The following is a 23,650-nucleotide window of genomic DNA, read 5'->3' on the forward strand; positions in this document are numbered from 1 at the left end:
TGCTCAACATGCAGAAAAACACATAGTTACGTAATTTCTACCAGGTACCAGAAAACGAGTCCGTGGAATTCTGTAACACACGTTTTTCTGCAGTTCCCATGTGGGAGATCACGGAACTGGGCAAGAGCAGCAAAATAGGAATTTTATGGGTGGGGCTGAAACAATCCCTAGGAAAAAACGCAAATCCTTCACAAACCCATCAACGCGTCCTTTATCATCATGCGCGGCCGGCTCCAGCCAGTGGGGGCAGCATTTAATTTGGGAAAAAACCCAAAAACCAAAAACCAAACCACAGTGAGAAAAGCTACCCTTTAATCTTTTATTGGTTGTTCCATGACCGTGTTCCTCATCCAAGAGGCCTGTCTGCACACTTTCAGCTGGCTGCGTCTCCCTGGTTGCCCGAGCCGACACTACCGAGGGCGGCGGGGTCCCCGCGCCAGGGGCACAGACAACGCACCAGCACGCAGAGCCCAGACGGGAGATGAAACGGGCCCTGAACTTTGGGCTGTGGCAGCAGGAACTGCGCTGACGACGAGTGCAGGCAAATGTTTAATGTCTGTACGTGTTAGCAACGATGACGTAAAATCATCAATATCTAAGGATAATGCGAAGTCCTAGCAGGCTGAGAGGGCACTTTGACTGGACTCTGAGATGGGTCTCAATCCCAAGGCACAGAGGCTCCAGCCAGGCCCAGGCCTTCTGGCATCTGCTCCTGGGCGCTCGGACAGGCAAGGGGGCAGGGTGTCCTCTGGGTGGCAGGGGCTGTGGGCTACAGCGAGGAGACAGGGTGCGTAAGAAGCTACAGAACAGAACTGGCCAGGGCCGGGGCCCGAGGCTGCTCTCTCCCTATGCGGTGGTGATAGAGACAAACATGTGAGGTGACGGCCACTGGCCGCTGGCCATCCTTGTTCCTGGCCCTTTCCCTAGCCCATAGCTGGAGTGGAAGCTGTGGCCACTTGGACATGTGGCCTGTGGCACTCCATTCTCCGCCACGGGGCCTGTGGCAGTGCAGGGAACATGCGGAGATGGGACTCTGGGACCCTGGACAGCCCACCTGGCGCAACTTCCCCTCCCTGCCGTCCACGGGGTTTTCTAGGCATAGAAGGTGGCGGCGGGGCTCTCCTTTTCTATACGGGGCCCAGGGGCCTACGGATGCTGGCCTGACACATTAGGAAGGGCGAGGGTGTGAGCAAGCAACGTTTAATGTCTTCCTGAAAGCGACACCATCACGCACACCTGTCTCACCACCACAAGTTCTGGAAAGAGCGGCAAGGGTTTCCTCCCTGGTCAGGCGGTCAAGAAGAGGGAGGCTGGGGCGCCTGGGTGGCGCAGTCGTTAAGCGTCTGCCTTTGGCTCAGGGCGTGATCCCGGCGTTATGGGATCGAGCCCCACATTAGGCTCCTCCGCTATGAGCCTGCTTCTTCCTCTCCCACTCCCCCTGCTTGTGTTCCCTCTCTTGCTGGCTGTCTCTATCTCTGTCAAATAAATAAAATAAAATCTTAAAAAAAAAAAAAAGAAGGGAGGCTATTGTGGCTCATCCCTGGACCCCCTACAACAGGCTGAGCTCTGGAAACTTCATCAGGACGCCTTTCCTCCCGTTTTTATAAAGCACTCCACCCGAGTTAGGGGGACAGAGCTCTTTGGTCAGGCAGAGGTCACTTCGGCTGTATTTCCAAGTACACAGCAGTGCCCTTTGTTACTTGTCTACGAGAGAAAAGATGGAACAGTATTTCCCTCTTGCTGGCCACCTCTGCTGTTCACTAGTGGAAGACGGGCTGCCTCGCAGCTTCCTCTTGCACTAGCCTGCCCGGTTCACATGCGCCAAATGGGGCTGGTCCGTGGCTTCTAAGAGCAGGTGTTTGCTTGGAAATAAGTTAGTTTTGCAGGAAAGCGGCACAGGTGGCATAGAGGGTCCCTGTATGCCCTTCACCGAGAATGACGATGCTATGCCAACATCTTACAGAACCTCGGTGCATTCTGTGAAAACCAGAAACTCACACGATTACATTAATACACTACAGACTATGAGAATTTTGCCAGTTTTTCCACAAACGTTCTTTCTCTCTTCCAGGATCCAATCCAGGATACTACCTTGTCCTTAGAGGAGTGGGTTTTACAGAAGAACTTGTTGCTTCAAAAGGCGGCCTCACCCACAGCAGCAGAGCACAGCCTAACAGAATGCCCAGGTGCGCCAGCAGCCCACTGGGGCGCTGCGGCATGGGGAGGCCCCGATGTGAGAGCCTGCTCCGTTGGGGGGGCAGAGCCCGTGGCAGGCTGCAGAGTGCCCAGGGGTGGGGGCTTCCTTTGAGGTTCACTCACTGACTGGAGAAACTTGCGGGATCCCCCTAAGACTGGATACCCCCTTTCTCATTCACAGATAACCAAAAGAAAAATCACGGACGCCCAGGGAAGCCACTGACATCAAGGTTAGGGAGTCAATTAGGCCTTTACCTGACCCAGAAGAGTCTCATGAACTGAGGGGACAGCTACCAGGGCAGCGGCAAGAGGTAACCACCCAATCCCTGCCTGTTTTCATCTCAGCTGATTAAGCACCATTCACGGATTCCAGAAGCTTCTCATACCCTGAAGATAAAAAGCCTAGTGCAGCATATTTATTTTTAAGTCACATCCTGGAGCAGTGCACATGCTTCCCTGGAAAAGCATTCCCATCCCATCACAGCTGGAAAGGGCAGGAGCCAGCTCCCCACACAGGGGCGGGCCTGTGGCAGGGGTGGGTGCGCTGACGGCCGAGCGCCCCAGTGCTGGTACCATATGACACAGCGTTTCCCCTTCCCCACGTCCCAGAACCAGGGGGGCCAGTGACTGGCCCTGGGGTCAAACAGCCAGTGAGAGCCAGGCGGGGATGGGACTTTGGTGCCCCTAAGACGACTGTGTCGTCCGCGGCCCCAGAGGCCCCCAGTCCCTGCACAGACCGCCTGCTATACAAGCTGAATCAGCCAGGTGAGGGTCCCCAGCGGTGATGACGCCCACCGACCCCTGCACACACAGCAGGGGGCCAATTCCAGACCTTTCCCTGAAGCTCTCTAACTGAAGATATCCTTTCTCAGAGTGAAAGAACAGGACGTCCCCCAACCACCCTCTAGGTCACGATAGGCCTGTTACACCAGCAAACGCAAAGCTGAGGGTGTGCGTGCCCTACACGGCTGCTTTCCCTCAAATGTCTCTGTTACTGAACGGAAGCTACTCACTTGTGTTTTATCTTCTCCCCAGAAAGACAATCCTTTCATTTTTACTATTGTAGCAAAGTCTTTGCTTTCTATTTTAGAACTTTTTACTTTTCCCCTCTCTCTCTGGCTCCAAATACTCCCAAGGGCAGTGCAAGGGCTCTGTCCCCTCTGTCCACCCTTTGCAGCCACGTTTAGTTCTGCGACGCTATGACACATTCCTCGTGTTACTGACTGTGGCCAAGTCATACCGGCCACCTGGGGAGGTTTGCTTTACTGGCTTCCAGAGAGCTGGATACATGCTTCATGCTTGTTCTTCCATTAACAGAGGAGGAACCCTGTGATATCTTCTGTCTTCCTAGGGGCCCCGATTTTGAACAACAGGACGAATGCTCTCGGAAATTGGGGAGAGAAGTGGTCTCATGGATTCCTACGCAGAGCATCTTAGTACTGCACATTCTCCACAACTCATCAACAAAAGCCAAAAGGAGAAGCGAAAACCCCGTAACATATTGCTTTTTTTTTTTTTTTCGCCAGGAGGGAAAGGTGTGTCTGCTCACAGGACCATCAAGTGAATATTCCAGGGCCTGGAGCCCAGCTGGAGCCCAGCCGCAGGCAGTGTGGAGCCCAGCATCTCTTGGGGTGCATGGGACCTGCACCTCCAGGTCTCCTGGCCGCACCCTAACACCTGTGAGCGTCGAGAGTGTGTGGCCAGTCTCCCCAGCTGAGGTCGTGAGGTCAGCCCAGCCCACAGCGTATTTGATCTGAGGGAAGGCCTTTGTTCTCTGGAATTCTCTTCCTTCCAGAGTCACACAAGACTGGTCTCTTAGATCTTCAAGGCTGCTGCCCCGTCTCTTGAGATAAGCAACAAGGCTCTGCACGAGCTGCAGCGAGAGCTTTCAAGTCTCCACAGAGGCTCTGCCCCAGGAGTCTTCCCTCACACAGGCCTGGCCGACGCCTGGTGCCTCGCTCCCTGCTAAGCTCTACTCAGCCGACGGCCCCGGTCTGGAGGCGCGGGTCCTGGTCCACATGCCCACTGTGTGTGTGGGGGGGGGGTGGCCGGGACACAGGGGTTTGGAGAGGGCCAGTGCTAGGCAGCAGACCATCGTGGTCCCAGGACATGTGCCTTCAGAGTCCAGCCTGGGACGCCGATGCTACGCGGCCTCGTAGGTTGGGCCGTCTATCCATGCGCTTGGTGCCCTGGTACCGTGCTCAAGGCTGGGCACTTTCAAGAAGGGCAGCACGAGGGGCAGCGCGTGCGTGTCCCCGTTGGGCCCTGACCTCAGGCTGCCCAGGGGGATTTCTGCTTCCTTCTCTCCCTCTCCCTGTGGACATCTGATCACATGGCTCCCACCTTGCTCTGGGGTCCTGCTCTTCAGAGCACAGGAGCAGAGGAGGAGCGATAGTTCCCTTTCCAGAAACCAGTGTGTGGGCTTTACTCTGTTAGTCACGGTCAAGAGCAGAGAGAAAGCAGAACCGGAAGACTCAAATACTGAAACTCGGCAGCGTCCTCACTACTGACTTACGGGCTGATCCTGGGTCACTGAGTGGGCAGGTGCTGGATTCAAATCCCACACCTGCACTTACAAAGAAAGGGACCAAGAGCAAGCTAGCTAAACACTGTGCGCCTCTGTTTCCTCATCTGCAAAATGGGGGTAACGATAGTCACCCACTCGGGTAGATGTGTTTCCCACGAGGCCTGGATGCACGCAAACCGGCACACAGGAAGTATTCATTGAATAACTGTCTACTCTTGCTTTAAAAAAAGGGGGGGGCACCTGGCTGGCTGAGCTGGTGGAAGGAGCAACTCTTGACCTCGCAGTCGTCAGTTCAAGCTCGAGCTGGGTGTAGAGATTACTCACAAATAAAGCCTTTAAAAAAAATTTTCCTTGATAACTACTTTTGGCTGGTTCTGCTACAAAGCCCTTCAAACTACAATAAGCAGCCCTTTTTACTGACTTGACCTACCCCTGGGGAAGAGTCCTTGGCACAAATGAGCAATGAGACAGGGTTCTTGAGCATGGCAAACAGAGAGGGGAGGAGATGAACTTGCCACAAATGGGAGAGATTTCTCAATGGATATAATTAAGGATCAAGGCATTATGTCATGAGTAACAGCTATTAAAGCCAGTGGTCAATAAGAAGTTAGTAAGTAGAAGACCCACTGTTGGATATAACAAACTGCGTATCTGTGAAAGACTATGCATCCCTATGCCTCCAGTAAAATGACTCAAAATGGCCACTGACTCCACTTGCCTCCCAACCCAATACTCTAATTCAGTGGTTCCCAAGCTTTGGTGTCAAGTAGAATGCAGATGCCCAGGCTCCACCCCAGAGTCTGATCAGAAGATCTAGGTTTGGAGGGGAAGAAAGTAGGTCCTGCAGGTTCAGAGCAGACGTCTGGAGTTGTAACCAGCCTCCCTGGGTGGCTGTGCGGGTCCAAGGTGAGTACTCTGAGAAGCCCGGCCGACAAACGCTCCCAGTCCCACCCAAGAGTCAGAGAGCAGAGACTCGGTGAGGCTGAGCATGGAAGAGGTTTTGGAGGAAGGCACGGAGGGGGATGTTCTCTTCCTGCTCTAGGTGTGGGACTGGGATTCAGGATTTGTGAGACTAGGGAAGAGCTTTGGTTAGTACCCCAGTCTTCTGACCCCAAGCCCTTTCCACCAGTTTTAGGATCAGTCCCAGATAAAATTCACCAGACTTTCACCACCCCCAGGAAGGCAAACACGGGGTTACAAAAGTGGTTCTAGGGGCCAAGGGGTGTGGAGACAGTGCAATCAGTGCACATGCTCTCAGCACGACTCAGAGCTCTCCTGTCCTGTCCCCCTCCTCTGAGAGTGCGTGTGCCGCTTGGACTCATAGCTCTGGCCAAGTCCCGTATGTCGAGTGTGCACAGGGACCCCCAGCGTCAGTGGCTGCGGTATGTAGACTTTCATCTTCTTAAGTCAGGACACGTTCAAAGGAAAGCGAGTCAGACCTGAGCTTTGAGAAAACTCTGGTCTGGCGCATTCTGGTGAAAGTCTATGGGCTCCTTCCAGCCTCCCGGTCTGGGCCCTGAACTGGAGCAGATGGCACAAAAGGGAGGCGAAAGGTTCTTTCCAAACTAGGGTAGCTCTTTTCCACACACAGTTCACTCACTGCCTTCAAAACCCTTTTTTATCTGCCATGAGGACAGAACAATGAAAATAACAGAATTTCAATGGAACCCGCTTCCAATGGTCCTGTGTGATCGCGAGAGCCACCTGAAAGCAGGTACTCCATGAAAGGGTGGGGGACACTACAGTCCCTCTCTTTTTGGTCCCAGTTTAAACATCTGTGCCCACAACCAAGGGAAGGGAAAACCGGTAGCTCTCGAGCCTTGTTATGTCAAGCTCAACGAAATTGGCTCCAAGTACTTAAACACAATTTACAAAATTCCACAGTGCAGTCCCAAGTGCGTGGACACTACCGCAGGGCAGCCCTGCACGCACCTTAGCACCTCCCACCCCGGCTAAGACTTGGGAGAAAATGCAGGGTGTCTGCCATTGTTCACTCACCGGGTTAAAACAAAGTACACTGTTGCCTTGCTCTCCTCCTCGCCCCGCCCATTGCCCCAAAGCCTCTCATTTAAAAGCACCAGAAAACTCTCTACCAAGGATGGTACCTAGACGTCAGCCTCCCAGTACCACCAACATGTTTCTTCTCCGTACCCTGGCACCTCGGTCACCATGGGGACCGACAGTCTTCCTTCCAGGAAGCCATGGTTTTGCTCAAGCTTCGGAGAGGGTGCCGCAGGCTACGTTTTAAATTTTGGCTCTCGTGGGAGGGCCACCGCCTGTATCACACAGGATTGAAGTGGGGAACCCAAGGGAAGGCACACTTGAGACGTTCTCTGGGGAAAGCGAGCGCCCTCAGAGCCTCGGCTGGGTCCGTGCTGCACGCACACACGCGCGCGCACACACACGCACGCTCAGGTGAGCAAACACGAGCTGCCTTCTGGCAAGGCCACAGGGTGTCCCTTCCACTCTCTCGCGCACGAATCAGAGCCCATGAACGGGACCCAGGACTTACCGCCAGGACGCTCTGGGCCAGGAGCCCCACTGTCACAGCCCCCAGCAGCAGCCACCTGGATGAGAGAGGGAGGGAGAGCGCCATCAGCGGGTGGCCTCGGCTTGGCAGTTCCTGAGTTACACGCAAGGGCCCTCGCGCGCAAGACCCACGGGGACGCGGCAGAAGGTCGCTTACCGCCGCAGGGCAGGGCTGGACGCCGGGCACTGGTGTCTGTCCATGCTCCCGAACCAGCCACTCCGGGCTCGGCGCGGTCCCTCCTAGCCTGGAGGGCGAGAGACAAAGCGGGCTTAGCGGGGGCTGGGGAGGGAGCATCCTCGCCGCCAGCCTCCTTCCGCGAGGCGCGGGAAAGCGGGGTGCGCCCCCGCATCCCCGCAGGGGTGACAGAGAGCCTCCCCGAGGCCAAACAGAAGGGGAGCCTTCCACTTAGGCCCTGCTCGGCGTCGCTGAGCCACGGCCGCTCGGTCCTCCCCCTCCACTTCAGCAGAAGTGCGCACAGCCCCTGCCTGCGCAGGGCGCCCCAAGTCCCAGCCTCGGCCGGGGTCTCGGCGTCCCCGGGGTCGCCCTCACCTCGGGCCCGGCGTCAGGGGCTGTCCGCGCGCATCCGCCGCTCCAGGAGCGCCCGCCCGCGGCACACAGGCAGTGCGGTCGCTCTCGCGGGCCCCTGGGTGCCGGCCTGGGTCTTCGGTTCTCTGCCCGGTGGGCGAGCGCGGGGGCGCGGGGTCGCGCGGCTGCCGCCGGTAGGTGCGGAGCGCGGAGCCCTGGCGTCCCGGCGCGCGGCGGCCACAATCCCGGGCTGCGCGCTCCCGCCGCCTCTTACCCGCGCCGCAGGGTCCTCCCCTTTGAGACGCCGCCCGCACGCCGCCGAGGGGAGGGGGCAGCGCCAACAAATTGGGGAGCTCGCCGGGCCGCGCTCAAGTCTCCGCCGCGAGCCGCCGCGCCCGGGACGGTGCGCAGTGCTCGCGCCCCGGCCCTCCGCGAGTGAGCCGCCCGCCGCGGCCCCCCGAACGCCGGCCGCGGTCCCCCGCAGATACCCGCCAGTCCCTGCCGCCCCAGGCGCGCCACCATGGGGCCCCGGCTCGGCGTCTGGCTGCTGCTGCTGCCTGCCGCCCTCCTGCTCCACGAGGAGCGCAGCCGGGCCGCTGCAAAGGTGAGTCCCCGGCCGGCTCCGCTCCCCCGGCGTCCCGCCCTGCGCCCCGGGCTCCCCGCGCGGCCCCTTTGTCCCCGGACCAGCGCCGCCTGCCTGCCCGCCCCTCGGGGGTCGCGCGTGGCACCGCCAGGTGCCCTCTCCGAGCGGGTCCCCGCCAGTGACCCCTGTGGGCTGCGTTCGCGCATCCATTAGGGAGCCTCCTTTGTTGTGGGCTGGGTAGGGACGAGGTAGAGGACTTCTCAGGGCCCTGGGCAAGCGGAGCAGAGCTTGGCGCGCACCGTGCGGGGCGAGGGTGCCCGGGAATCTGCGGGATTTGAACTCGCACCGTGGGGACCTCAGCGGCCCAGCGCCCTCACCTGCCCTGGGCTCCCGGGTGGGCCGGGGGCGGGCGGGGTGGGCACGCGCGCCCCACGCTGCCCAGAGCCCCACACTTGTGCCCGGGAGTCGCTTTGGGCGTGTTTCTCCAGTTCTTGGGCGACTCTGCTGGTTGATGCTGAGCAGTTGTGGGCCCTTTGCCTGGAAACAGCTGTATCTTTGCTTTCCCACGACTTTTCTGTGGCTGAAGCACGCTCGAGAGCAGAAGTGGGGCTCTTGTGTAGTGCAGTTTAAAAAAGTTACCGAACTCGACTCGTTGCCTTTTATTAATGTGCATTAAAAAAAATTATAACTACATCATACTTGAGTGTGAAACCAAAATGAAACTCCATCTTATTGTTCTAAGCACAAATTGTTTTCCTAGTTTTCATTTCCTCGGGCTGTGTGCTTGCCCGGAAAGGATCTGGGAGCTGGGCTTGCAGGAGTAAAGGCTTCAGGCTCTGGACAGTCCTTGATGTACTGTTTTCTTTTTTTCCTTCCCCTCAGACAGAATAAAGACCTCTGCTGGTCCCCAGTGTGAAAGCCTTGCTTGCAGACAAAACCCCAAGAAAGTGTGGCTTCTAAAGGCATTTTGCATTACCCCCTCCTCCCCCATGTTTAAAAATTATTTTGCTGCTTGCCACATTTAGCACTTATTGTTTTACTGTTTCAGATACTAATCTTGCTCTTAGGTTTTGTTTGTTTGTTTGTTTTTACTTCTCTTCTGGAGGAATGATACTCGTGGACTCCACTGCGAATAAAATGTATTAACTGTTACATGCCAGAATGAGCCAGTAGTGTGCACACCCGTCTCATCCCAGGGCTGGGCTGACTCTGTGCTGGCAGCTCTTTCATTGGGTGTTGAAAGGGCTAGTGATCACAGCAGCAATTAACTTCAGACGGTTTCTCCCAGCCCGGAGTTGAGCCAAGCACCATACTGAGTTGTTTAAATGCTCTCCAGTAATGATGACAAAATACTTTGAGGAGTCCCCAGAGCAGTTTATTTGGGTGTAGAAATATTGACCCAGAGATGTAATGCTTCCAAGGACAGATTGCTAAACTTGATGGCAAGCAAATGAGAGAAAGTTCTCTATTTGGAAATATGAACCTCTGTTTGGACTTAGATTTTCTAATTGATGATAGTAGCAAAGCTAATTGTAAGAACTAGCTTTTCAAACAGCCAGGACTTTAAAGGACAAGCCATGCACTTGTGGGCACTCCTGTTCCTGCCTGGGAAATCAAACCCATTGCTGTTGTTTGGGATTATTTTACTTCCCTTTAATTATTCTCTGAGGCCCAAGCACATTCCTGTCCACTGGCTTGGCTCTAACCCTCAAGGTGTCCCATAGTGTTTTAAGCTATCTGGCGCATGAACGGACACCCTCTGATCAATCACCAACTGACTTAATAGGCATTATCTTCACACTTTATTTTTCTTGGCTTGATTACAGAGATATGGATATGACCTATGGATATGCAAGAAAATCCATTTAAAAATAATTATCCCGTTTTTAAAAAGCATTTCACTTTTCATACCATTAAGAACATCTTTTTTTTTTTTTTTTTTTTTTGCTTTGCTTACCACTTTCCAAAATTACCTGTTAGGTACCAAAACCTTGAAATAACTTCAATATTGATTCAAGCAAAATACATTTAAAAATACATTTTGAATGATAAGATGCTGCAAATAATCAAATCCAGACTCAGAAGCCACCCGAAGGAGTCTTGGATTATCTGTGCCTTTGAAAGAGGATCCGAATCACACTTCACCTGCATTTGTACCAGTCCCAACATCCCCCCCTGGGCTGGGCAAGAATTGCACTTTTTGCCCCCCCATATGAAAGGCTTCTTGATTTTATATTTGACCCTACCTGCCATGGTCATATTGTTCATTTACTAGAAGATGAACTTTCTAACCCGGTGATTTTTTGCCCATGCCCAGTCTATCCTGATTCCCCTCCCCAACTTTTCTTTCGGAGGCAAGAAAGGAGGACGAGGGTACAAGCCTGAGACAGAAGTGTGCCCAGAGTGTTCTGGTTGGGGGTGCCCTGTGTTCTCAGCCATGCAGTCAGACTGGAGGGACTTGTCCCCACAGCACGTGGCCTCAGACTCCTCTCTCACTGGTCTGTGTGAACCCCCCCCCCCCCCTTAACAGATGGTTCCTCAGGATCAGAAATATGAACTTGCCTGTAATTGTGGTGATGCCTGCCCCCGGGTATGGGCGTGTTCAGACCATTACTCACCGTCCTGGGGCTCAAGGACCCAGGACTCACATGAAGTGAGACTTAGTCCCCATGGGAGGATGGACTCTGCTCTGTTAAAATGTAATTTAAATAAGAAGTTTGAGCTCAACTTTGGGCCCAGTGAGAGCAACATCAGCCCAATACTTCAGGAGTGATATAACCCAAATCATTATGTTCCTTCTACATGGAATTGATCCAGAAGGGAGGTCCCTCCGATACCAACCAGAAGAAATGATGTATGTAAACTGCATGTGTGTGTAAGGGTGGCCCTACAGAATTATTAGTGGTATAAAGTCATCACGTACACCAAGAGTGAGTGTGGTTTAAAATTTGTGTGCTTCTATTAGGCAGGTGGGTTTGGAGGACTCCCTTACCGGATGCCTCAGTCCCTGGCAGATCTGCCCCTTCTCCCAGGAGACCATCCCTTCCTTCCTTTGTTCCGCACATGTGCCCTGAGCCCTCCTGCGCGTGCTGTGCTCTGCCTGGCGCTGGCCAGGCAACGGGGAGTGCGCCCCACTCTGCCTCCAGGAAGCTTGCAGTTCGGCAAGAAACGTCGAGCAACAGGCAAACCACTCAGGCTGGTAAATGCTGCAGCGCAGGTGAAGTAAGGGCCCTGGGGCCCCTCACCAGCTTTGCAGAACTCGGAGAAACTTCCAGGAGGACATCCCACATCCAAACCTGAGGGGGAAATGGGAACTATAAGCTCAGTGTTATTATTCCATGAGTTGTTACGGTACATTATACTCAGACGTGTGATAAATGTCCTTTCATAGACCTACAGGTCCTTGCACTTAAAAATGACCCCAGGTCTTCCTCCTTTGAGATACCAAGATGCCATGGCTTCTGTTATTGACCACGGTAGCTGAACTTTTCTCCCAGAGGGGTAGAGACATTGAGGGACAAGGTCTAGGAGAGCAGTGGTAAGAAACACCCAGCTCCCAGCAAGGGCCCTGAGTTTGGGGGCGTCCCCTCTCCTGAGGCTGCAGGTACATTGGGATGTTTGGAAAGTTGCCGCATGGATGGCTGATTCTAGGCTGGAGTGCCTTTAGGAACTGACCCAGAAAACCTACCCTCACTTGGGCAAGGACATGAGGGAATTCACAAAACCCTGCATTATTCATTAACAAGATTGTTGGCAAATGTCTTGGGACTGGTAAGTAAGGATGGTCATAACTTTATTAAGTTCAGTTACTTAGTTAAGAGCTGGTAAAGATTTTGCAGACAAACGGAACCCACAAGTTCCTCTCTAGAGCAAATCCTTTTAGAAATCCAGAGGGCATCAAGGATTGAATAAGTTATCACACTTGTTTTGAAGAAGTATAGACAATGTTTGTTATAACATTGTTCCAGAAATTTAAAAAGGATTAACCTCATTAAAATGCCTCTCAAGCAGATTTGGTGTTTTGAATTCTTGAGATAGAGTAAGCAAAAGCAACAATAGAATGCCGAAAATAATACCATTAGAGCATTGTTCTTCCTGCTATTATTAAACAACCACTAAAAAATGTCAGCTATGGAACAATACAAAAGACATATTCCTACCATTCTCAGGCATACAATGAAAGAGGATATAAAGCAGAACACGTTTCAATGGTCAATTTCTTTTGAGGCGTTGAACGCTGTAAGAATTACTTGGGGTTAATATTTTTATAGTCTGGTACACGGTGAACTGGTTCCATCCTGTGTTTCCCTCCATTGTTCTCCTGGTCTCACTCCAGTGACATGTGTCTCTCCTAGTTTTCCTTCTGTTTCTCCCATTTTTCCTCTGCCTAGGCCCTCTGCATGGGTGTGCGATGGGGTCCAGCCGGCGGGCTCCTCGCCTCTCCGTGTCCCCTCTCTGGCTGGGGAGATCTGCTCTCATGATCCCTTGTCATCCCATGAAGGGGGCTCCAAACCTTTCTCTTGAACTGCAGCCTAGGATCCTCACGTTCCCATGGGACGTGTTGCCTTGGCTTTGGTCTCAGACTTAGCGAATGTGTTCAGAGCTGAACTTACGGTCTTACCCAGACCGACTGCCTGTCCCCACTGTTGTCTTTTGGTCGCTGACACCCCAGTGTCTCCTGACATTCATCTCAGACACGGTGACTTCCCCTAGAGGCCTCACCCTGTCTCTCTTTAACCTCCGTGTCACTCAGTCACCAAGGCTGCCATGTCCTCCTCCTGTGGGCTTCTCCGCATCCGTGCCTGCTTTCTTCTCCCATGGCTGCGACCCCCTTCCAGGTCTGTTCACCTTGAGCCAGGGTCCCCGCAAGCCCCTCGTCGCTCCCCCAATCCTCGTGTTGTTTTGCGGCTCCTTGTCTCTGGGGATCCTGCTCATGACCACAGGGTTCCTCTCACAGGGGCTACCTACTGTGTAACCAAAGCGTCCCTTCTGTTCGGTGCGGTGGTCTTTGTCTTTTAATAAAGACTTTATTTTTTATAGAGCGGCTTTAGGTTGGGAGGAAGGTGCGGAGATTTGCCCGTATCCCCCCTTCCCTGCGTGCGCACAGTCTCCCCTCTATCAGTGTCGCCCACCAGAGTGGGACGTTTGTCACCATGCATGAAGCTACGGTGACACGTCATCATCACCCAGGGTCACTCTTGGTGTTGTGCATTCCGTGGGTGTGGGGGATGGGCAGATGGGCCGCCATGTCTGTAGCATCACACGGAGTCTTTTCACTGCCCCCAGGAGCCCTGGGCTCTGCCTGCTCATCCTTGCCCCATCTGCCTGGTAACCACTCCTCTTACTGACCTTTTCCAGAACGTCCTAGACTTGGAATCGTATGGGATGTGGCCTTTTCACGCTGGCTTCTTCCACTTGGTGATGCGCATTCGGGCGCCTGCCTGTCTTTCGGGACTTGGTAACTACTGTCTTGTTAGCGCTGAGTAGTGTCGCATTGTCTGGATGGAGCACGGTTTCCTTATCCGCACACCTGCTGAGGGGCATCTGAGTGGCTTCCAAGTTCTGGCAAGTATGAGGAAAGCTGCTGTAGGCATCCCTGCGCACGCTCTGGTGTGGACGTAAGTGCTCCACTCCTTTGGGTAAATAAGAAGGCACATGATTGCTGGTTTGTGTGGCAAGAGTCTGTTTAGTTTGTGGGTGACCACCAACGTGTCTCCCAAAGCAGCTGCGCCATCTTGCCTTCCCACAGCAAGAAGCAAAAGCTATTTCTGCACATCCTCGCCAGCGTTTGGGGTGGCAGTGTTGGGTTCTGGCCACTCTCCATAGTAGGTATCTCATTGCTGCTTTAATTTGGATTGGGTCTGTGTGCCCTTCACAACATGGATCCCTGGGGTTTATCCCGCCTCAATCTTCATGGCTCCCCAACCTATAAGCTGGATGATTGTCGAGAAAGACTAATCTCCGTGTGCCATGGGATGATGTCATCCCTTTGAGCCTCAGGTCCCTAATCCAGGAATACAGTGTCTGGAAACCTTCACATGGCTTGGTGGCTGAGACGCATTGTCTCATGTCTGTTAGTCTGACACCCCTGATGCTTCCGAGACACTGAAGCACCCAGCTTCTCTTTAAAATTCTCCCCACTCTGTGCAGGAGCACCTGCCCCATGGAGAGAACTCACTGATGACTTGTAATTGGTGCTCAGGTTTCTGGCCCGCGTCGCTCACCAGCCCTGGGGGAGCCCCAGTGGGATCGTGGGCTGGCTCCCGCGAGCAGCATGCCGTCCCAGTGGCTGTGTTAGGGAACAGAAGAGAATTTGTGCCAAACGAAGGTGTTTCCTTTTAATTTGGAATTTGGAGTAGTTTTTCCACCACAGACTAAACACGACTTGGAAATATACACAGTGCTGAACTCTTTATGTAAATAGTTTATTCCGTGGTTTAGTAATATTCCTAGCTTTGCTATTTTTGATTTTTAATATGCACACCATAGGAACATGTTATGTCACCTGAGTTTGAAGGCCTACTAGATTTGTGGTAAGAGAAAAGAAATGTGCAAAGTACCCAAGCAGATACTAAAGGAATATTTCACATACCACGAGGCTTTCGCGTATCTGCTGGTTTTATCTCCTGCTGATAAAGGACAATTCTTCAGCCTCTTCATCTTTTACTGCTCGTAGAATCACTACCTGTTCAGAGTTTGGGAATTACTATTGTTTGTTACTGAATAAATACCTTTGTGTACCGTGGGCATTTCTTTCTTGCTCAGACAATGGCGAGAGATACTGGCTGTGAACTGGACAAGGCCAATATGATGTCACTAGCTTTGTTCCCTTCTCGTCAAATACACGGACGAGTGGAGAAGCCATTTGTACACTCTCTCAGGGAGAGGTTAGCTATTCAAACACACGCCATCCGACTCAGCGCAGTATTTGGAGACATGGCATTCCTGTATTGGACATTTCATTAACATGGTTACAAATTTTACTGAGTTTCTGCTTTAGAAAACAAACGTCTTCCTTTGTGAAGAACAAGACCCGGGTTTTCTGGTTTTAACCCCCAGTGTCTCCAGAGCGGTTTGCACACGTTTTCCACACCTAGAGATGACGGTGGCTCGGAGGGGGTAGGGAGTGGGACACAGTGGTGTGTCTTCGCTTTGGAGAGGTGAACCTTTCCCAATGCACAGCAGTAAGCATGCAGGCCATTGTGCAGGCCTCAGACGGTTACAAATAAACCCAAGGATAGCTACTTTGGTATTATTCTTTTATTTCTATTAAAGAAATATTAATGTGTATTTTAATCAGTGGTACATTGACTATTACTCCTCTAAAAATATTTCTTATAAAGTGAGCATGTTATTTTTGTAATAGGAAAAAACCAATCACAGTTTATTCTAAAACCCCACAATTACCCTTTGCAACCAGTCAGCACTTTTGAGCACAGGAGTATTTCTTTCTTTTTTTTTTTTTTTTTAATTTTTAAAATTATATAATGTTAGTCACCATACAGTATATCCCCGGTCTTATTTCTATATCATCCAAGAGTATCAGCTTGAAAATGTCTTTATAAAATGCAATTATCTCCTTTTCCTAATCAGCTTTAATTTTCGTGTTCCATTTTAGAATTTTTTAAAAAATATTTATTTATTTGGTAGAGAGAGCGAGAGCATGCAGTGGGGAGGGGCAGGCAGGGGAGAAGCAGACTCCCCACTGAGCAGAGAGCCCCACATGGGACTCGATCCCAGGACTCTGGGATCATGACCTGAGCCAAAGGTAGACACTTAACTGACTGAGTCACCCAGGCGTCCCCGGTTTTAGAATTTTTTAAGGAATACAATAACATTTTAAAAGCTCGGATAGAAGCTTGAGTGAAGGTGCATCACCGTGTGTTCTTACCCATACCATGCAAGCTTTTATTAGGGGAAAAAAGGTCACAGGACCTATAGTTTGGCCCATTTTTTTGTAATGTCCATTTGGAAAATACTTGATTTGACTTTATATCTTAAATAGAAGTAATTGTATATTAAGGGATCAGCTTAATTGCAAGGACTCTAAAACTAGCCAGGCAAAAGAAGTGTCTCATTCCCCAGGAGGCTTGGCCACAGGGGTGCACGCACACAATTCTTGGAAAGATAATTGCAACGTTTCACATGCATCTGGAGAGAAGCTCCGGACGGGGCAGCAGGCACAGCCATTGAACACAAGGGTGCTGGTTTGAGTCCCTGCCATGTGACCCTGTGCCAGTGACCTCCCTCTCTCCACCCACATTTCCTCCTCTGGACAATGGGGATGGCAGTAGTGCCTTGCCTAGGGGACATGTGTGAAGATGACACGAGTTAATGTTTAGAAAGCATTGATGCAGTGCCAGACACTCTTCTCTTTGTTAAGCTAAAAACAAGTTCTAAGGAATAAGTAGCAAAGTGGTTCTGTCCTCAGGGAAGGCATCTTGGGGCTGGAGACCACAGAAGAGCACCTGTCCCGGGCTTGAGCAGAATCTCCTGGAGGCTCGGTGAAGCACAGACACGAGGCCCCCCTCCTAGATTTTCTGATTCGGGGGGTGCGGTGTGCACCTGGGAGCTGCACTTCTGTTCCAGAGACCATAGGTCTTGTCCATTCTCTTCCTGTGATGGGGCAGCTGCTCGATGGACATCAGCTATGAATTGCTGTTCTGGGACATTGGTTTGCCTTCAAATAAGAGGCTGAACCATTGTGTTTAAAGTGACTTCCACAGTTCTCATTTTCTTCTTCTCTTATTGGTTGTTGTTGCCCTTAGTGATCTCAGTTCTAGCCCTGTGGTGCCATCTGAAGGGTGAGAAGTGGGAAGAAGGTTCTAGAAGCATGTGTGTGGAGTGTCAGGATGCTTGAGAGTTCATTTGGAGAGGATTTGGCTGCTGGGAATTGGGGGCAGCTGGTCCCTTGTGGTCCCCCTTTCCTCCTCAGGACACGGGACATGGAGTTTTCCCATGATTATCTAATTTAGAGTTTTTGCCATCCTTATGGCTCTGTTTGCACCCACATATGAGCTGAGAATGTGCAAGTTTGCCTAGGGGCTGGCCAGGCCAGAACCCAGGTGGGTTGTGGGGCTGCCCCCAGTGCATGACCGCCATGTCTTGCCGCGCCCACCCCACCCACCTCCCCTGGGCCTCTGCTGCTTGGCTTCCTCATGAGGAATTTCTGTTTTGTATCTTATTATGGCTTAATCTATTTCCTGGATATTAAAGACCATTTGGGGTTAGTGGTTTAAAATAACTCCTAAATTTTGGTCAGGAAATGGCCTATAAAATTAAGATAAACTTGCCAAAGCAGGATGGTGGGAAAAATACAACGTGGGTAGTTCAGCCTCTGGGTTGGGTGTATTTTGGGTAAGAACGCAAACCTGGTTCAGGCTCAGTTCTACTCACTGATAAACCGGGGAGGACACACTCGTACAGAGGCTGTGTAGCTGGCAGGGTTTCTGGCTCGTCCCTCGTTCATACCTTGTCTGTAACAAACAATTCAGTATATAGAGACATGATGCTAACAACAGATGCTTTTTATGAGTTCCTTAAAGCATCTCCAAGCGAATAGCTATTGGGCCCCTTCGTAATAATTAGATTTTGTTCTTCCAAATACTGAAAATAATAAGATTGTATTTCTTTATTCTGGAATTTGAACTTTTAAAACTTTAAAAAGAATCTTATGATTAATCATTTATTGTTATTTCTTGCTGACCCTAGATATCGTCCCATCTCCGGTGGACTTACCATGCATGAGTAGATTATAGAGATACGTGTGTTTCTCTTGCCTGGATAATTTGTTTAAAACGTATACAACTTTGGGCATTGTTTTAGGCTGGAAGGCAGATTTGTAGTCAAAATTCCCCTCCCCCCTTTTTACACCAGTGAAAGTAAATAAGGCTGAGAATTCACTTAAGCACATAGCACAAATTAATAGGTTCATAACTCAGTATCTTGCTTCTGGCCTTCAAAATTGGTTCAATAAATGTGTGTTGAGTCTCGCTCGAGGTCAGAAAATATGCCAGCAGCTAGAATCATGCTCCTACTTTGCATTCTGATGTATGCCCATGGTAAGGTAAGAATAATTTTAATAGTGGCATAATAGATGTTATACTGAAAAGTTTAAACCTTCACTGTTCTCCTTTTTGCCCCCGGAATTTTCACTTAGGTTCTGAAACTCTAGAAAGATCACCACGGAGTCACGGACTCTGGGGCCAGTGCACATGGGTTTGAATTCACCAGTAACGGGCTGCTGACTGTGGGAAGCCTACTCAGCCTCCCTGTGCTTTGGTTTTCTCATCCGAAAGTAGGAGCGAATGCTACTCCTTTAGTATCCGTGATGATACATTCAAAGCGCGTAAACGAGGCACGGCCCTATCGTGAGCCCCAGACATGTTAGCTCTAGCTGATTTCATTATTGCATAATATTCACCTGTAGCTAAAACTAGGTAGACTGAAAAATATCTTTCCTTTGTTTCTTACGTCATTCCTTAGGATTCTTGGATAATTTACAAATATTAGGATTATAATGATAGTCACATGCATGCTTTAATTAAATAAGTTTCTATTGCATAATTGTAAGGGTCTACTTCTATACCTGAAGAATTCCAGGGTGGAAAACTGGACTTCGAAGACAAACATAAAACCAACACAAGCACATTGAGATGAAATGTGTTGTAGTGATTTCATCCAGGAAGTGATCGAATTCACACAATTTCAGATTCTCACGAGATGCCCCGACAGTTGGTAGATGATAGCCACTCTGGAGAGGGTAGCCTTCCGTAGGTTTCTTCCTAGGTGTGGCTGGTGTGAAGTGAGCATGTTTCACAGAACATTCTGCAAAGGTGGGAGCCACTTTCCAGAACTTTCTCTGTGACTTCGTTCAAATGAGAAAGGGTACCTTTTCCTTAGCCTGAGAAATGGAGGGTTCTCAGAGCTTTGTTTCCTCAACTTCCCTGATGCATGTGATCTCTTGGAGTCTGATCGTTGACTCTGGAAGTTGTCATATCCACTGAGTCCAGAGTTGCTGGGTCTCACTGAAGACAACAACCCTGTCTTGTGGTGACAGACTCCTCTGGAATCAGCCGGTGGTGGAACTCAGTGAGCCGTTTTGGCCTGAGTGCAGATGTGGAGCCAGATCCCGGTGGTGGGCCACTCCCGTGCTAAGATCTCACGGGTCACCAGGGCCGATGCTGCACAGAGGGGCTGCGGTTCCGTCTGCCTCGGGCCTGACGTTTTCCGTGAGAGACAGTGTCCGTGGGGCAGCAGAAGCAGGGCTTCCAGCCACGTAATTGTCTGCTGCTGAGATCCAGTTCAGAATTCACCTTAGGAGGGGCGCCTGGGTGGCACAGCGGTTAGGCGTCTGCCTTCGGCTCAGGGCGTGATCCCGGCGTTGTGGGATCGAGCCCCGCATCAGGCTCCTCCGCTATGAGCCTGCTTCTTCCTCTCCCACTCCCCCTGCTTGTGTTCCCTCTCTCGCTGGCTGTCTCTATCTCTGTCGAATAAATAAAAAAAATCTAAAAAAAAAAAAGAATTCACCTTAGGTCGGGGTCAGGAAGCCACAGAGTGCGAGAGCATACGAAGAAAATCGAGGCATGCTGACAGATGGGGATGTTTATCCATTAAAAAGCCTAAAATGAGAGAGCCCCATATATCTTGATAGTCTTTCTGCAGACGTCTATACATGTCTTAGGGAAATGAGTCTGGTTTGTACATTTTATATTAAAGTGATCATTTATGGAATGTTAAGACTTTTGTATATTAAGCACTTTCAATTAATATATATGCATATGTATACATGATCCTATATACACACATATTACACATATGCATAACTTGAATATGATATATATCTTCATATAATTAGTGATATTTGGTCATTCATTCATACTTTCATTCATTCAGTAGGTATCCTACACCCACAATGTGCTAGACGTTAGCCTCGCCTGGAGAACAAAGCACAAGAATCGTTGCCCTCAAAGATTGTTTATGGAATTAATACAGTCAGACAATTTTGGTCTTCCATCATGCTGAACTAGAAAATATTTTAAAAGATGCCCCTCTTTGCTCTTTTAAGAGTGGCTCAGCCTTGGAAATTCAACTTTGTTAAAAGAGCTATAAATATAAGGAAGAGAACCAAGGTCCTTTGCAGGAAGTATTATCTACGTTGTATCTCTAACAGACCTTCGGGGTTGTTCCATTTATGTAGAAATGAGGAATTTCAAAAAATCTGTAGAGAAGGGAATGAGTTAGCTTGGTCTCCTCTAGCCCTGGGAGTTATGCAAAGCTGGCCAGGGGAGAATGCTTTGGATTTAGGGAGGACAAAGGCACTGAATGTGGAAATACCAGATGTAAGAATGACAACTTCAGAAAGCACTTGTGTTTCTACAGTGTTCATGACTTCCAGACATTCTGGTGAGAATACATGTGTCACAACAATGATGATGCAAGAATATTGTCCTTTGCCTTAAAATTGCCTTGCTCTGTGGCCAAGTCAGCAGCAACCTGTGTGAAGAGGTTTGATGAAACAGAAGGAGGGGCGTTTTTATAACCCACGGGGATGCACCCCAAGGATTCCAAAAGACATAGCGGTTGTGCGCCCCCTTCCCCCCAGGCAAGCCCCTTGGGGCAGGCTGCTGCAAGGTGCAACACCACGGAGAAACAAAGAGCTCGTAACCCCCGTGCAACACGTCCTTGAACTCGGAAGTGTTCATGTCACTGTTGGCATGGGCGCCCTTTTCTGGGAGTTATGCTACTTGGCAAAATTGAAATCCTGCCCTAAGGACCAAGGTTTACCAGGTTTCCTGGGCAAAACCAATCTGATTTGTGAGTTAGGGATAAATGAATCAGAAACATGAAGACTGTTTCTGTAAAAATACTGAGTGGCTTAAGAAAAGAAAACATAGGTCAGAGTTCTTGGCAAAAGATGTTGGCAGACTATCCCTGGCAATTGGTAGTACCCGTCCCCTGTTATCTTGCAACTGGGAAATGCCATTAATACAGGGGAAAGATGTAATATAAAAATTACTGATGAAATGTACCATGTTGTAGAGCCTTTTCTGGGGGAAGTCATTAGAGAAACGGTCCTTAATAAGCTTAATTCCTTAGCTGACAATTCTCTTCTTAAATGAAGTGTCAGAGAGGAAAATGGTGGTGAGATCAGCTGATGTTTCCAGTACATCCAAACAGCATTTAAAAAGCTGCCCTGAGTTTGGTTTGGGTTTGGGTTGCCGTATCTGAGCGGAATCGCTTCTGACCTCAAGCCAGAATGATAGATGAAGGACATTAGCTACTGGGGGACAACTCCAGACATTCACTCCACTTATTCTAGTCCTGGATGTTATGCAACTACATTATTTGAGAGATCACAGTATTAATTTGAAAGCTCTGCCTTGCAAAGCGAAATAACGAGGTTGAGTCTCTCACGATTCATAGCTTTGCCCGCAGTCACAGCAGTTAGTAGCTTGTGTAGTGTCTTCCCTGTTCTCTCCTCTGTTCTCTGAGCCAGGACCCCAGCGTGAGCCATCAGCTTCGGGAGCCTGAAGACATGCAAAGCAGAGGTTTCTTCATAGGCAACAGTTTTAAACAATTTTGGTCTTATTTTTTCAAAACTGGGGACTTTGCTAACTTGTATGGGTGTGCACTGCAGCACTGGGTGGTGAGTGTCACAGTGAGTCCCCAGACCTGGGCTCTACATCCTCTGCTTGGCCCCCTTGTGTGTGTCCCGAGCAGGCTGAACACTTGTGCAAGGCAGCCTGGAATGGAATCCAGCATTTAGCACCAGTGGAAGGAAGGTGATCCAAAGACTTTTAGGAGCAGCCCTGGGGAAGAGGTCTGGATGGGGGTTGAGACTTGTTATAGCACCAGCAGTTTCTTTTCTCATGATGGCAGAGTTTACCTGTCATATGAGCTGTGTCATCTTTGGCTTCTACCGGAATTACCCAGCTGTTAGCTCTGCATGCTGGTAACCGCCCTAGACGGTTGTGTCTCTCTCCTAACCCTCTGCATGGAGGTATCTGTCTTTGGTGGCCTGCTGATCTTACCTGCCTTCCTACCGGAAACCACACCGAGGTTCTGTCTGTCCTGTACGGGGCCAGGCGGGCGGGAGTGTTGTAGTGGGGGGCTTGGAGCCCTAACAAGAAAGCTGCACACAGGTCTTCCTGACGTTTGGTCTCTCTTTCTAGTTAAGATAAATTAAGGATAAAAGGTGGTTTGGGATACCCCTCCCCAAATTACAGTCCCTGGGAAGATTAGATTCAAGAAACAATAATGTAGGAACCACTGTATAGCACGTAAGTTTTCAGCTCAACATCTTACCAACCTCAAACTTATACCGTGTTGTGTATCAGTTACACCTCAGACCTGGAAAAATATAATCAAACTTAAAAAAAAGATCAACTTACAGGTTTAAACAAATGGTCTAGACCTCAGCAAGTTCTCATTTGGGGGCGGGTGGTCCATGAACCCCTTGGAATCATACGTACATTCAGTGAGTCTGCGCTCGGTGCGTTTCTAAGGAGGTAAGACCTGGAGCACGCGTCGGACACCTGAAGGGCTACAAACCGCAAACTACTGGTTTAAAGGGATTTGGTAGCTGATTTTTATAGTAAGATCCATTGAAAAAGATTTATCAGGGAAAAAAGCCCTTGAATTTGGCAGCAGGGAAGAACAGAGGCGTTTGATGGTGCCTCCGAAGAATTGGCTTTTAGAAGGAGGCGGGATGCAGGCCCTTCTGAGGGTGACGGGAAAGCTGGCTAAGGAAGGCAGGTGTGCAGACATTCTTATTGTCCACATCAGATGTTTGGCATTTATCTCTTATTTCCTGGAACCACTGGTTTCTTTCTTCATCTTCTCAGCAACAAGTCAACGTCTCGGTTTTCCCGGCATGTCTCGCACGGTCTCTGCACGTCAGTGTTCAGGGCAGATCCTTATCCAGTCTCTGTTGGCTGCCAGGGCCATGCTAGAGAAGCGGAGATTGGAGAGGAACCTAGAATTTGTCTGCAGATGGTGGAAGTGGGCAGTGACTTCAAGAACCCAGGTCAGAGCTCTCAACGTGGGGTAAAGCGAGAGGGCCACGGAAGAGGCTGTCTGAGCCACGGGGAAACATTTCTGAGAAAGCAGATGGAATGTCCTCATGGAGCTGTGCTGTGGCTTCATGCCTCCATGAAGTGCTCACCTTCGTTGAAGGCCATTACACTCCAAGCACCTGCCTTGGTGGGGGAGGCAGTCTACAAGGTCTAGTCCTGCCCGTCCGGCACGTAAGGCACAGAAGTGAGTGTGCAGAGGGCAGCCCGGTCCA

At 50.5% G+C, this 23,650-nt stretch overlaps 2 protein-coding genes across 2 annotated transcripts in view; one reads left to right on the forward strand and one right to left on the reverse strand.

Moving 5' to 3' along the window:
* COL4A2 (collagen type IV alpha 2 chain) overlaps positions 1 to 7,891 on the reverse strand; it is a 162,254-nt gene extending 154,363 nt beyond the window's left edge. The window contains 3 exon segments of the mRNA XM_026493593.4: positions 7,236 to 7,290; positions 7,410 to 7,497; positions 7,803 to 7,891. Coding sequence (XP_026349378.3) covers positions 7,236 to 7,290; positions 7,410 to 7,453 — 99 coding nt within the window. The 5' untranslated portion in view covers positions 7,454 to 7,497; positions 7,803 to 7,891.
* A 241-nt stretch (positions 7,892 to 8,132) lies between these two features.
* COL4A1 (collagen type IV alpha 1 chain) overlaps positions 8,133 to 23,650 on the forward strand; it is a 139,258-nt gene continuing 123,740 nt past the window's right edge. Inside the window, exon 1 of the mRNA XM_026493595.4 lies at positions 8,133 to 8,382. Within this exon, the coding sequence (XP_026349380.2) occupies positions 8,299 to 8,382 (84 nt within the window). The 5' untranslated portion in view covers positions 8,133 to 8,298. The remainder of the gene's footprint in view (positions 8,383 to 23,650) is intronic.

Source organism: Ursus arctos, unplaced genomic scaffold (assembly GCF_023065955.2).
Source record: "Ursus arctos isolate Adak ecotype North America unplaced genomic scaffold, UrsArc2.0 scaffold_10, whole genome shotgun sequence".
NCBI lineage: Eukaryota > Metazoa > Chordata > Mammalia > Carnivora > Ursidae > Ursus > Ursus arctos.